General features: G+C 40.5%; 2 protein-coding genes across 4 annotated transcripts; one reads left to right on the plus strand and one right to left on the minus strand.

Moving 5' to 3' along the window:
- Positions 1-1,196: 1,196 nt before the first annotated feature.
- Positions 1,197-3,911, plus strand: LOC115725848 (pentatricopeptide repeat-containing protein At2g39620-like). Its single transcript, XM_030655489.2, has one exon. The coding sequence runs from the start codon at positions 1,210-1,212 to the stop codon at positions 3,805-3,807; it is 2,598 nt and encodes an 865-aa protein (XP_030511349.2). The 5' UTR covers positions 1,197-1,209; the 3' UTR covers positions 3,808-3,911.
- A 1,669-nt stretch (positions 3,912-5,580) lies between these two features.
- On the minus strand, positions 5,581-11,573 carry LOC115725847 (elongator complex protein 1-like). Of its 3 annotated transcripts, none has more exons than XR_004013466.2 (6): positions 11,341-11,573; positions 10,351-10,684; positions 6,955-10,000; positions 6,196-6,297; positions 5,717-6,107; positions 5,581-5,673 (listed from the first exon to the last, which is right to left on the minus strand). XR_004013466.2 is itself a non-coding variant. In XM_048283316.1 (6 exons), exons 1-5 carry the CDS (start codon positions 11,497-11,499, stop codon positions 5,792-5,794), a joined length of 3,957 nt encoding a protein of 1,318 aa, XP_048139273.1. In that variant the 5' UTR covers positions 11,500-11,573; the 3' UTR covers positions 5,581-5,635; positions 5,765-5,791. The 3 variants fall into 3 exon arrangements, 1 of the variants encoding a protein (XP_048139273.1); XM_048283316.1 differs by having other exon boundaries at positions 5,581-5,635; positions 5,765-6,107; XR_004013468.2 differs by lacking the exon at positions 11,341-11,573 and having other exon boundaries at positions 10,355-10,492.
- Between the last annotated feature and the right edge of the window lie 1,882 nt (positions 11,574-13,455).

Raw genomic sequence — 13,455 nt, forward strand, 5'->3', positions numbered from 1 at the left:
TTATAATAACGTTGTTTTTTTTACTCGGACGACTACGATGATGACGACATGGCGGCAACTTGTGAGCACGGCAGCAGTATGGGGCTCGCGAGCTTGCATCGCACAGGGGTCTTTTTTAACTTTTTTTCTTTTTTATATTTATAATATTTTTTTTTTACTCAACAACGACTCGGACGACAACGACGACGACAACACGGAGGCAACTTGCGGGCGCAGCGGTGGCATGAGACTGGCGGGCTTGCGGCGTACGGAGAATATAAAAAAGAAAAAAAGTAAAAAAAATGTGTAGCTAAAAAAGAAAAAGAAAGTAAAAAAAAATTAAGATGGCTTATGCACTTGCATGAGAGGCGCATAAGATCTGGGCCTTTGTGGGTGGTGCACTTGCCCTAAATGAGTAAATTTTTTTAAAAACGCTTAAATTGGTAATTTCTTCTTTTTTTTGCCATATTTTTGAAAAAAAAGCCCCACGTTTATCCTCCCTCCATATTGTTTTTTTCCTTTTTTTCTTTTGTCCTTCGTCTTTCGTCTTCATCACTACTCTCGTCGTTGTCGTCCTTATCTTTGCCATAACCACCATCCTCATCGTTGCCAAATCAGGGAAGAAAACAAAGGAGAAAATTAAAAATAAGGTAATAGAATAAGTTGATATATTATTGTCATGTGAGTGCCACATCGAAATCGTTTCTTTCTATCGTTCAAGTAAGAGCAATCACATAAGATCTTTAGCAAAGTTCATTAACAAACTTTTACCCTAGCTATAGGTGCAAATGTTCCACCGTAGTCTATGCTCTATTCTTAATAACAACCTTTCTCTACTAATTTGACTTTGTTTCTTATGACTTTACCTTTGTCATCAAGATTGATTTCAACCCATTTGATTCCAGCAAAAGGATTATATACTTTGTACCAATGCAGCTCCCTTTTGCAGTACTTCTATCCATTTTTCGTCAGCTAGAGCTTCTTCGATTTCTTTTGGTTCTATCTAGGACATTAGTGCCCAAGTGGCCATCATACGTTTGAATAAGGATCTGGTTTTTTACTCCAGCATTGACGTCACCCATTACTTGTACTTCGAAATGATTTAGGTTTGTATTTACAGTCCTTTGGTAGATCCGCTTTGGTTTTGTCTTCGTGAACATAGCAATAGCAGTACGCACTGAACTTGCGTTCCCTCCATGTTCCTGCCAACCGATCAAGAAACTCCCGTACATGCGCAAGAACACCTTCCTTCGTCTGCTGTCTTCATGCAAGAACCTGAGCTCTCTCCTCAAAGTCCACGCGCGCCTGATCGTCGCGGGCCTCGGTCCAGTCGCCTCCGCGACTACCCACCTCATCAACTCCTACTCTTCGCTTCAAAGATGCGACCTTGCTCGCTCCGTCCTCGATTCCGCCCCGACTCCGACCACTGTATCGTGGAACTCCATGATAAGAGCTTATTCGAGATCGAACCGACACCAGGAGGCTCTGAAGATGTACCGTTCCATGGTGGACAGAGGCTTGGAACCAGACGGGTATACTTTCACTTTCGTTTTGAAGGCTTGTACTGGTGCTCAGGATTTGCAGGAGGGTGCTTTGATCCGCCGTGAAGTTTGTCGCAGAGGTCTGGAGAGGGATGTGTTTATATGCACTGGTCTGATAGACATGTATTGTAAAGCAGGGGATCTGGAGAGTGCACGAGAGATATTTGATAAATTGCCTGTGAGAGATGTTGTCGCCTGGAACTCAATGATGGCCGGGCTATCACATAGCTCGGATCCTCTTGAGGCTTTGGCACTTTTTAAGAGAATGCAGTGGACAGGAGTGGTTCCCCATTCGGTCAGCCTGTTGAATTTGTTTCCAGCTGTTTCAAGATTGGCAGATGTTGATTCGTGCAGATGTATGCATGCCTACGGGATTAGGATGGATTTTGGCTCGGAAGTTTCGAATGCTTTGATTGACACATATTCCAAGTGTGGGGATGTAGAGTCGGCTCGCCTAGTTTTTGACCTCATTCATACTCGAGATGATGTTTCATGGAGTACTATGATGGCGGGCTATGCTCATAATGGATGTTTCACTGAGGTTCTGGGTTTATATGACGGCATGAAAGAGATGGATCTTCAGATGAATAAGGTCTCTGTCATAAGTGCTCTATTAGCTGCAGGGGAGATTAGAGATTTAGAGAAGGGAAAGGAGATACATCAGTGTGCCAAAAAACGAGCTATTGACATGGATGTTCTTGTTGCTACTCCAATTATAACAATGTACGCAAAGTGTGGAGAGTTGGAGAAAGCTGAAAAATTGCTTAAGGGGCTCCCAGAAAGGGATCTAGTTGCTTCGTCTGCACTCATTGCCGTTCTTGTCCAATCTGGTCATCCTGAAAAAGCATTATCTGTACTTAAAGATATGGAGAACGAAAACATTAAACCAAATGATGTAACTCTGATCACTATCCTCCCAGTCTGCACTGGACTATCTTCTCTGAGATTAGGCAAGAGCATACACTGTTATGCCATCAAGGCTGATGTTGGTTCTGGCTTTTCAATGGGAACAGCCCTAGTGTCCATGTATGCTAAATGTGGACATTTTAGTTATGCACACGTTATATTTGACACCATGCAATATAAAGATGTTGTGACATGGAATGCTTTGATAAATGGGTATTCTCAGAATGGTGAATTGGACCGTGCAATTGAAATGTACCAGAAACTGCAGTTTTCTGGTTTGCACCCGGATGCTGGAACTATGGTGGGTTTGATACCAGCTTGTGCCCTCTTGAATGATCTCAAGCAAGGAACTTCTGTTCACGCTCTGAGTATTAAGAACGGGTTTGATTCTGATCGCCACGTTAATTGTGCACTCATTGACATGTATTGTAAGTGTAGCAATCTTCCCTCAGCATTGTCCTTGTTTAACAGACTGGATTTCATTAGGGACAAGGTATCTTGGAATATAATGATCGCCGCATTCACACGGAATGGAGATGCTAATAAAGCTTTATCTGCATTTTGTCAGATGAGATTGGAGCACCATCAGCCAAATTTAGTCACTTATGTGAGCATCCTTCCTGCAGCAGCATACTTGGCAGCCCTGAGAGAAGGGATGAGTTATCATTCTTGTATCGTCAAAATGGGATTTCTGTCATATGTCGCGGTCGGCAATAGTCTCGTTGACATGTATGCTAAGTGTGGCAAGATTGATTTGTCCAAGAGATGTTTCGATGAGATGGAAAACAAGGACACAGTCTCCTGGAATTCTATGCTGGCAGGATATGCAGTACATGGTCAAGGGGACCATGCCGTTGCACTTTTCTTGCTGATGCAAAAAAACCACATAGAAGTTGATTATGTGTCCTATGTCAATGTTTTGTCTGCTTGCAGACATGCAGGTTTGATAGAAGAAGGAAAGAAAATTTTCCATACTATGCAAGAAGAATGCAGGATTCAGCCAGATGTGGAACATTATGCGTGCATGGTAGATTTGCTAGGCCGAGCTGGCTTATTTGATGAAACATTGTGTCTACTTGAGAAAATGCCAATGGAACCTGATGCTGGAGTCTGGGGAGCCTTATTGGGAGCCAGCATGATGCATTCTAATGTGGAGTTGGGCGAAGTTGCATTGAAGCATCTCACTGAAATTGAGCCTGAGAACCCGACAAACTTTGTAGTTTTATCAAACATGTATGCTCAATCTAGTAGGTGGGCAGATGCAGGAAAGAGAAGGTTAAATTTGAAAGACACCGGGATGAAGAAAACCCCTGGTTGTAGCTGGTTTGAAGTGAAAGACAGGACTCACGCATTTCTAATGGGTGACTCAAATCAGCCCTAATACGAGAAAAGGCAACTTTTGTGGAACAATTTACTCGAGAAAATGGAAAATTTGGGGTTTATTCCTGACAGGAGCTGTGTCTGGCAGAATGTGGCGGAAGAGGATAAATACAGAAATTGGATCGACTATCCAGACAGTGAAGAATCTTCGTATATGTGTAAACTGCCATACAGCTATCAAATACATTGCAACAATTACAAGCTGCAAAATCATTGTGGGAGATGCCACCCATTTGCATCACTTTGGGGAGGGCATCTGCTAGTGCGGGGATTACTGGCGACTTAGCTGCAAAATGCCAATTTGACATTCTGTAGCATAATGCTTAAAGAGAAGAACGAATGGTGACAGTGGCCACACATTAATCCAGAATTACAAGAATTTTGGATTGGAGAAGCGAGAACACCAACCTGTCAGGCAGGCGCATACTCTTGTTTGAGGGAGGAAGTGGAGCTTATGACCTTAATAGATTCTCTCCTCGTTCTTGTCTTCAAAGCCGACAATACGCTTGGTGCTAGGGCTGGAGATCCCGTTGACCCACAGAATTGTCATTTTTTTGGGATCATATGTAATTTGCACCGAGAATGTAAAGGAAAGGCATCATGTTCTTTGCATACTCCTTTCCTCACTGCATGTATATATTCCTGTTCTCAGGCTGGAGCAGTCTCACCGACGATATTATGATGCAATTTGATGAAACAACAGAATGTGGCGGTAGAACCATGAAAAAAGGGCATCGAGGAAGGAGAGGCGGTGAAGATAGAGACGAACGAAGGCTGCTAATTGACTTGTGCAAGGACATTATGCCAAAAGCATTAAAGCTTATAGATGAGCTCAAGATGCATTTAACAAGGCAAATGGAGCAAATTATTCCAATTTCTTTCTGTTGGTTGCCGACAGGAAGGAAGACAAGATAGAGGCGTAGAAGGTGGCAGCAGAGCGACAAGGAAGAAGCTGCAACAAAGACGCCAGAGGCGGAGGAGCACCTACAACAATGAACAGTGATCGGCGGGCTGCTGGGCGAGATTGAGAGATAAGGGGGCTTATCTAACGGGTTTTTTTTGTGTGTCACACTAGCCTATGTTCAAAGAAAAAATCAAAAGCTCACTCATCAGAGGTCTGTTAATAGATAGGAGCTCACCAATTAGATACTCGATCATGTTCATGAGTTACTCCAAGTCAAAGTGTTAATAAATTCAACCTCACTCATGGCCTGCTGGAATGGCGCGAACTTGAGGGGCGAAGGCATAGGCAGCTTACAGGATACTCTTGTCCGTGTATCTTTTTGCCAGTGTGCAAAGCAAATCTTGCTGTCGAATCATTGCATCCATTACATGAATCGGGAATTGATAGAGAAAGTTGCCTATGAACAGGCTATGTAGGAATTGTTACGGTGAGAGCTAATATATAAGCAAACTAACAGTTTTGCCTCAAGTAAGAGTGCTTCTGAATGGTCATTTTACGACGGGAGTGTCATTGGTGATTACCTTACAGAAACTAAAACGGCTAAAATAAGATGAACTAATTAGAGGTACAGCACATCGTTTTAGTCAGTGGAATTTCTTACACCAAAACTCAAATCCTAACTACACATAACACATCCATAAGATTTTAATTAAAAAATTCTAACCCGTAACATGTGGCTAAAAACGTAAGCTATCTTTGGATAGGCTTTGAAGCTTCCAATACTTACCAGCAATGTTCGAAGCTCACTGTTCTCCGCAGGGCTCGGCTAAATCCACATCATTCCACAGCTATTTTACTGACGAGAACGCATTACCCCTAGAAAACAACTGATTTCTATGGTGGTGGGAAACCGCCAAATTCATAAAGAAGAATAAAATTGGTAGTGCACATTTCCGGATGAACCTAACTATCCTCTTTAGACAATTTTCCCATTGTTCGGATGAACCTAACTATCCTGTTTAAACAATTTTGCCATTGTCATACAAGGTAAGCATGCTCTAAACAAGGACTAACTCATCTTTCAAGGAGAGACGAAGACCTTGCAACGCCAGGAGAAAGCCTCCGAATTTTGCAATTCAACCCTTGCTTTATGGAAGTAACGCTCCAAAGTTTGCTCTCTCTCATCCATGACATCAGTGGGCATTGTATCTTCGGCTAGTTTGACCGCAGCTATTTGGGACAATTGAAAGTTTTCTCCAGTGCGTTGCAATTTCCTAGCAATTTCTTGCTCGCCTAGCATCACTAGGCAAATTAGTAAAGATCGCAGCTCACGCATAGCACCATTGGTTAAAGACATGCCCTTCAGATGCTCTACTAGGGCCATTTCCTCGTCGGGGCTGAGATGTGAAACACATATATAGATCCATTGTGACTAAAAAGAAGCAATAAAGACAAAAGTGGTGAGAAAACTTGAAGCAGAAATACCTTCCAGGTCGAATCTTCCCTCTGTTTCTCTGTCGCCTTGATTCTCTTGCTTTGCTACCAGCAGTAGAGCTGACGATGGAAGCAGTGGAGCCTGTCCTTGTCCTGCTCATGAGCAAATCAAGAGCTCAATAAAATGAAACACATGCGACCAGAGCATAATATTCAGATAAATGTGGAACTTAAATGAATGAATTGTGAGTTCCCTCTCAGAGAATGGGAAAAACTGGTGCGGTTCACATAATGAAAATGCATATCATGCCACCAGTGTCAGTTCAAACGCCCACATTAGGAAATGGACAAGCCATGCAGAACAACAGGAAGAAAAAGAACACAGCAAAAAGTGTCCTTCCGACCCTCCACGCACATTTTAATATGGGAGAAGAAAACATGCACGTCAGGAAGTCAAGACAACCAGCTTAAAAAAGTTCATTATGCAGTGGAACCATCAACGTTGTAGATAATATCACACTAAACAGGATATTGCAAAAGGTGAGTCAGAGCAGGATATATACGCAAGATATATTAACAAAAAGTAAGCCACTGTATGCCACCATGAGGACTGATCCCAGAATAGAATTCAATATCTAGTCAATATTCAAAATGTCCATCCCCAACGCAAGCAGAAGCAAGTACTAGTGACATTTTAAAAATATAATATAAGTGGAAAAAGATCATAATATCTAAGAGAAACTTTAGCCTGTCTGGAACAAGTTATGAAAGCATGATGGATCCCAAAGCAACACATAGTAAAGGTCATACCCTCTGGTGTAAGCACTCATTCCACTGAAGCTACTGCTAGCTTCGGAAGCGGTATCATCGTCAAGATCAGCCATTGATCGTTCATCTGACCGAAGTTTTGCTGCAAGAAGTAATCTTCTCTGCCGAACAGCTAAGTATCGGGTTAAATACTTCCCAACTTTTTCCAAGCCTTCTTCATACTCACTTATGAGTGAACCCCCACATTCAAGAGATGCATTCCTGATTTCAGAGATTAAATCCTCGCTCCTGTGCAGAAAAGAGATCCTTAAAGCGTCCTCCCACTCCCTTGCAGTAATTAATAAACCCACCCCAGATTTCACATCTGCACAATATTCCAAAGCGATTTTGGCAGCTTCACCTGGTTTCCCTAGGGCTTGGAGTTCTTCACAGAGCTCATGAGCCAGTTGCACAGTCTCATCTTTCCCCAATTTCAAAAGACCAGCAACTGCAAGCACACCAGACCAACTACCAGAGGAACGGTAAGCCTTCAAAGCTTTTTCTAAGTTGGAGCAGCATAAATAAGTAGTTGCAGCGTCCTCGAAACATTTCAAATCATTGAGATGATCACCCCATGCCTCAAGCACTTGATTCCTCTTGTTAGGATCAGTAGTCAGTAGCAGTCCCAAAGGGAAAAGTTGAGGATTTTTCTTTAGAAGGTTCATAAAATCAACATAATGAGCATCTCCAGCCGATGCAATGTGCTTAAGAGCATTCTCATGCCTCTTCAACTTAAGGTCAATAGTATACTGCATCATGACATCAGGCATGCGTTGCAGTTCTTGAAGGAAAGGAAGAAATTCCTTAGGATCTTTCTGGGAGTTCAGCGCAACCATAGCAGCAAGATTTAGATCATAAAGTCCCAGAGCAGCTTCAAAAATTGCCTCAGAATCTGATAACCAGAGCAGATGCTTTAAAGCTTCTTCAGCTGAAGGAAAAGTTATTCTTCGTGGGTCATCAAACCCTGACAATTCCATCTCACGAATGACTTTTATTCTCTCAAGAGCTTCCTCAAGAGCAGGAGGATCACTTCGTGCTAAAGTGGTTAATATGCAAAGCTCCCGTGCAGGACTTTCGGCTAGTTGTCCTTGAATAGCAGTTCTTATCGCAAGGAGGACTGAAGAGACCTTGTTATCGGGATCAAAGCCCTTCAGCTCTCTGGCCTCCTCATCTTTGGTCTCGTTTATGTAAGGCAAAGCTATAAAATTCTCGTATAGCCTCTCTGTAACATTTTCTTTCTTTATGGCACAAATGAACTCAGTTAAATGACTTAAACTGTTGACCTCCTTGACAAATTCTGGAGCGTGTTGGACAAATGTTTGCCAGCCACAGTAGTCAATGATAACATTGAAGTCTATTCTATGCCGCCTTACCATATACAGTGCATCTCTAAAACGCTGCTCAGCCAATGCATTGACAATAGAAGCTAAAACCAACTTTCTAGGGTAAATACACTCAAGATTTCCTCGAGTTGTCTGAAGTAAAACTGCAGCTTCATCTCCATGCAAGACACCGATAATCTTGGCTCCTCTCTCCCATATATTTATGTATTTCCTGTTTCCTTGATCCCGTCTCTTGTTACCAACCTGAATAAAACTGTCGTACTTTGACTCCACATCTCCATGCAATATATCGCTAGTATCAACAACAAAAAGCAGATCTTGTTTGGTAGCAAAAATCAAGTGTGTGATCACTTGGTCCCCACGATTTGAGTAAAATGAGAAACTACTGCAGTTATTGCACAAAATCTTCCCGCTAACTTGTAGCCTTCCCATGTCGTCAAGTCCAAAAGGCAAAGATTCTGAAGAAGTGCCACCAATAGGAACAAGACTCGTCCAAAGGCAAGATGATAAAAAGTTAAAATCACACCGTTTCATAGCTCCTCCTTGCATACATGATTTCGATGTGTATTTGAACAAATTTCCACCATCAAACTGGATGACTGCCGAAGACTGCTTAGCAGGATCTGAAGCAATGGAAATAACCGGTCTTTGTAAAGGAATTCCATGAATAGGTTTTGCATGCCAGCCTGAACATGTCATTAAGCTTGGGACATGATCTTCAGAACAAACAAGCTCTATTTCTTCCAGATGGTAACCAGAGAGCCCATTTTGACCATGGTACTTAGCATTTATGACACCATAATGAGACACACTGAGGAGAGTGTGTGAATCCAACCAGATAAGATGTAGTAAGGATCCAAATAATGTTTCAGATGAACAAGCTTCAGCACTGTATTCCTTGCCCTCTAGTTCTTCCCAAGTATCAATTTGCGGAGGCTCTAGAATACACAAACAACCATTTGACAAACCAACAGCTAACAAGTTTCTTGAACTTTTGAAATGAACAGCAACATCCCGAACGGTGGACGAAAATTTAATGCTGAATAAGTACATCGGAGGGGGCAAAAGAGATATAGAAAGAGGGGTTACACGTATCCTAGATCCATCCACAACAAATGCTGTCGAGTTCTCCGTGACGGCTGTATTCCAGCACAAGTTGTAAGTCGTGCTCCTGCCACTCAGAGTCCAGCATATCAACTGCAACGGTTTTGTTGGATGCCACATGAACTTCAATCCTTCTTGGCTCGGGTATCGAATTTCTTGTTTTAAATACCAATGATTATTGCTGCAGTACCAGATCCTAACAGAGTCATAGTTTTCGGATCTGACAATGGTGACAAGGAGGTCTGAATCGCAATTCCACTTCAACATCACTACTGTCGCATCCATCCGATCATCAATACTAAATGAGCTTCTCTCGAACCCATTTCTTTCAAACAAAACTAACAGTGGACACTCATTTTCCTTCTTCCTGTCATAAACAGCAGCAATTTTAGCCCCACTAGGCATCCAATCCAGGACACTTCCAATAAAGGCCTTCATATCAGAAGTAGCATGAGCTGCCCCCAAGTCTCGCTCCCAAACCTTGAGCCTCTTATGAGAAGGAGGAGAATTGCATGACTCGCTCAGTGTTGCAAAGTACTTCCCATCACCTCGCCAAGAGATTGAACTTTCAAGCATTTGTCCAGAGGAAATGGTATGTTCAACTGAAAGCAGGGGGAAAGATATTGCCTCAAGTCAAGCAAGGTCCAGCATATATAAAAGAAAACATTTACTCTATCGCATCAAAGTAAGAAGAAGAATGAATAAAATTAAAAGCAAAGTTATTGCGTCCCTTTTTTTTTTTGGGGGGGAGGTAGGTAGGTAGCAATGCATCTGCTCACACAGTCCAAGAGCAGTTATTAACTGTTTAGGACTAAGCCATTACCAGGTGCATTTTTTGCTTTCCCAAGAACAAATAAGGATACTGCTAGAAGGAATTGCACAAGAGCAATATCAAAAGTATACCCAGAACAGTTTAATAATGGACCACAGATAATGGTTAAAAGGTCCTTACGTACGTCAGCCCCTTCAGGAGAATCCTCCAACGTAGTTTCATGCAATAAATCCCAATCATGCGTCATCACTAGTAGCTGCCCAAAACCAGTGACTATTCCGAGCAGATCTCCATCAGGACTGGGTGAAATGCAAGAGACACCACCATCCACTCTGCCCACAACTTCCGTTGTTCTTGCGTCCACACTATGTAGAATGATTAGTCCATTCAATGTACCCAATACCAGAGCTTCTTTCTCCATCAGATAATCAAAGGAAGTAATGCGGTCCCCTGGCTCCAAATCAATTATATCGACTTCTGCCGGTAGAGAGGTACTTGTCCATGCTTCGTCATTCTGGCACAAGCACTTTAGATTAGAGGGGTAAAAAAAAAAAAGAGGGAAAACAAATGTGAAGGAGTAAACTTCATTTCTCTGTGCTCAATGTACTCATTTTGTGTTTGCCCAAATTCCCTTCACATGAATTGAAAACTATCCCAGAAAACACCAAGTCCTTACTAGAAAACATCAAAAATGGAGGCTGAAGAACTTATGATTCCAAAGCTAACAACCTTATCGAAGAAAAAGTCAAGGATGAGAAACTAGTTCGAATTCAGATGCAGAATACTTTAAAATTATCAAAATTCTACCTTCGGACCGTGCAATAATCTCAAAGGCCATAGACTTACGATCCCCAAAAGGAGTTCACTAAATTGAACAAAAAGAAGTGAAACCAGACAGCTGAATAAATAACATCATAACAGTGAGATTAAGGTCAGAATAAACAGAAAAGCGTCCACTGTCTTCAACAAAACAAGCTCCCTCTCCAAATCCCTCGTTTCGACCGACTCAGAGACCCACATAGCTCGGCGATTGTCACATTCCAACTCAAAAAGATCACAGAATAATTCCGCGCCCCGCTTCTTGCCGGCCTAATTCCTCGTCATTAACCGATGAAACTTCGCAGCTGCGTGTTCCCATTAGCGGACGAGAAAAGCCACTTGCAACCTTACCTGAAAAGAAGCGAGGTGAGCGGTGTATACGCGATTCCCCGAGGAAGCGAAGAACAATCGGTCGCGCTCGATGTCGATGGCAGAGAACAAGATCGCTTCTTCCTCGGACTGGAGGTCGAGATTCAAAGTGACTTCTGAGTACAGCTTCAGGTTCTTCATGGCAAGCAACTGGTAGATGAAGAAGAAGAAGAAGAAGAAGAAGCGGAGAGTGAAACAGAAGAGACACACTCGGTGCTTCCGCTTTCACGGGGTTTTGCAGGAAAATGCGCTCATAGGGTTTTGCGGGGTTCTTTATTTTCATGAGAGAAATAAACTATTAAAAAAACATTTACGACCAACTTAACTAAAATTAATTTTTTTTTACCGCCAAAAAACCTAAACTAATACATCTATAATAAATTTATTAAACATTAATTTTCATTAAATTTTACTGTCAAATGGTTGAATTACATGACACGTGACAATTAACACGTGTGCTAATTTGGGATTTTTACCTTCCATTTGTGACAGGTATATTAGTTTGGGATTTTTTTGACATTAACTCGGTTTAAAGAAAAATTAAGAGAGAGTAAATTTGTCACATATATATCATTCTGGGTTCTTAGTGGTCAAAAAATTAGTTTGGATAAATTTATAGCAAAGGTACCAATTTGGGATTTTTTTTTAAGTCAAAAATTTAATTTTAAATAAATTTATCATATGTACATCGGTTTGGAGTTTTTCATAACGTTAAACCTATTAAAAAAAGCTAACAGCAATAAAGTCCAAATTCTTAATAACAACAACAACGTACTCTAGTCTTTCTATCAATTCAATTATCTAAAGGGAAGTAGGATTCCTATTATCTAGGAATAACCACTTAATATTGAATACCATTCTCCTAAATATATATGCCATAATAATTGCAAAATGTCCCCCAATTACTTATTTTACAAATATGGAATTCAAGGGTTAATTCATAGGCTAATAACTCTATCTCTATCCAATCACGTAATATTTATATCTTTTCGTGTATTATTATACATATCCTTTGTAAATATGTAAATTTGTAGATAATTACTTTCCATCGTCAAATTATTCGGACATTTTTATAATGAGATTGTTTTGCTTAATCTTTCAATATATATCGCTATCTTAAGCAAATCGAATGTGAAGACGAATTTGATGAAATTGATGATGTCCATATGCTCGGGATGACAATGAGTCCTCCCATTGTTGGAAGAAGTCCACACATTCAATCAGTTTAACCCCAAGAAATTGACGCTCTAAGAGATGTATGAGTGGAAACGTCCAAATACGGTCTGAAGTGGCATTTCACCCTAAACCACAATTCATTCGCTAAATATAGCAAAATCATTCTATTAGATGTAATGCTCTAATTTTTCTTACTTTATAAGGATAGGATTTCTTTTGGAATCACAAAGGATTATTTGGGTTAAGGATTACAAAGCGTATGTGGGTGACTTATTGTATGGTATGTGCATAGGATTGCTATTTTTATTTCGGTTAATACTACAAAAAATTCCAAACTAATACATCTATTACAAATTTATCATAAACATTTTTTTTATCACAAAATCTCTCAAACTGGTACACCCTCGATAAGTTTATCCCAAATTAATTTTTTTACCTTCAAAAATCTCAATCTGGTACACCTATGATAAATTTACTCTATGTTAATTTTCATTAAATTTTATTGTCAAATTGCTGAGATAGATGACACGTGACGGGTAATGGGTGCACCAATTTGAAATTTTTACCTTACGTTTGTCACGGATATATCAGAATAGGATTCTTTGTGATATTAATTTAATTCAACGGAAACTAACGGAGGATAAATTTGTCATAGGTATATATAATTTTGAGGTTTTTGATGGTCAAAAAATTAGTTTGGGGTAAATTTGTCCAAAGTGTATCAGTTTTGGGTTTTTGTAGTACAAAAAATAGTTTGGATAAATTTGTTACCGGTGTACTAGTTTAGAGTTTTTTGTACTAAAAAATAATTTGAGATAAATTTATCATAAATGTACCGAATTTTTGATGATATTAACCTTTTTTATTTTCTTTTTCTGGATTATTGTATGATAACTTGCATATCCCACGAGTTGAGGATGA

The sequence above is a fragment of the Rhodamnia argentea genome, chromosome 8 (assembly GCF_020921035.1).
Source record: "Rhodamnia argentea isolate NSW1041297 chromosome 8, ASM2092103v1, whole genome shotgun sequence".
NCBI classification, from domain to species: domain Eukaryota; kingdom Viridiplantae; phylum Streptophyta; class Magnoliopsida; order Myrtales; family Myrtaceae; genus Rhodamnia; species Rhodamnia argentea.

Coding starts and splice junctions, on each gene's coding strand:
- LOC115725848 (XM_030655489.2), top strand. CDS start 1,210: ATGCGCAAGAACACCTTCCTTCGTCTGCTGTCTTCATGCAAGAACCTG.
- LOC115725847 (XM_048283316.1), bottom strand. CDS start 11,499: ATGAAGAACCTGAAGCTGTACTCAGAAGTCACTTTGAATCTCGACCTC. Junction 10,685..11,340: donor CTCACCTCGCTTCTTTTCAG/GTAAGGTTGCAA, acceptor TGCTTGTGCCAG/AATGACGAAGCATGGACAAG. Junction 10,001..10,350: donor TCCTGAAGGGGCTGACGTAC/GTAAGGACCTTT, acceptor CCCTGCTTTCAG/TTGAACATACCATTTCCTCT.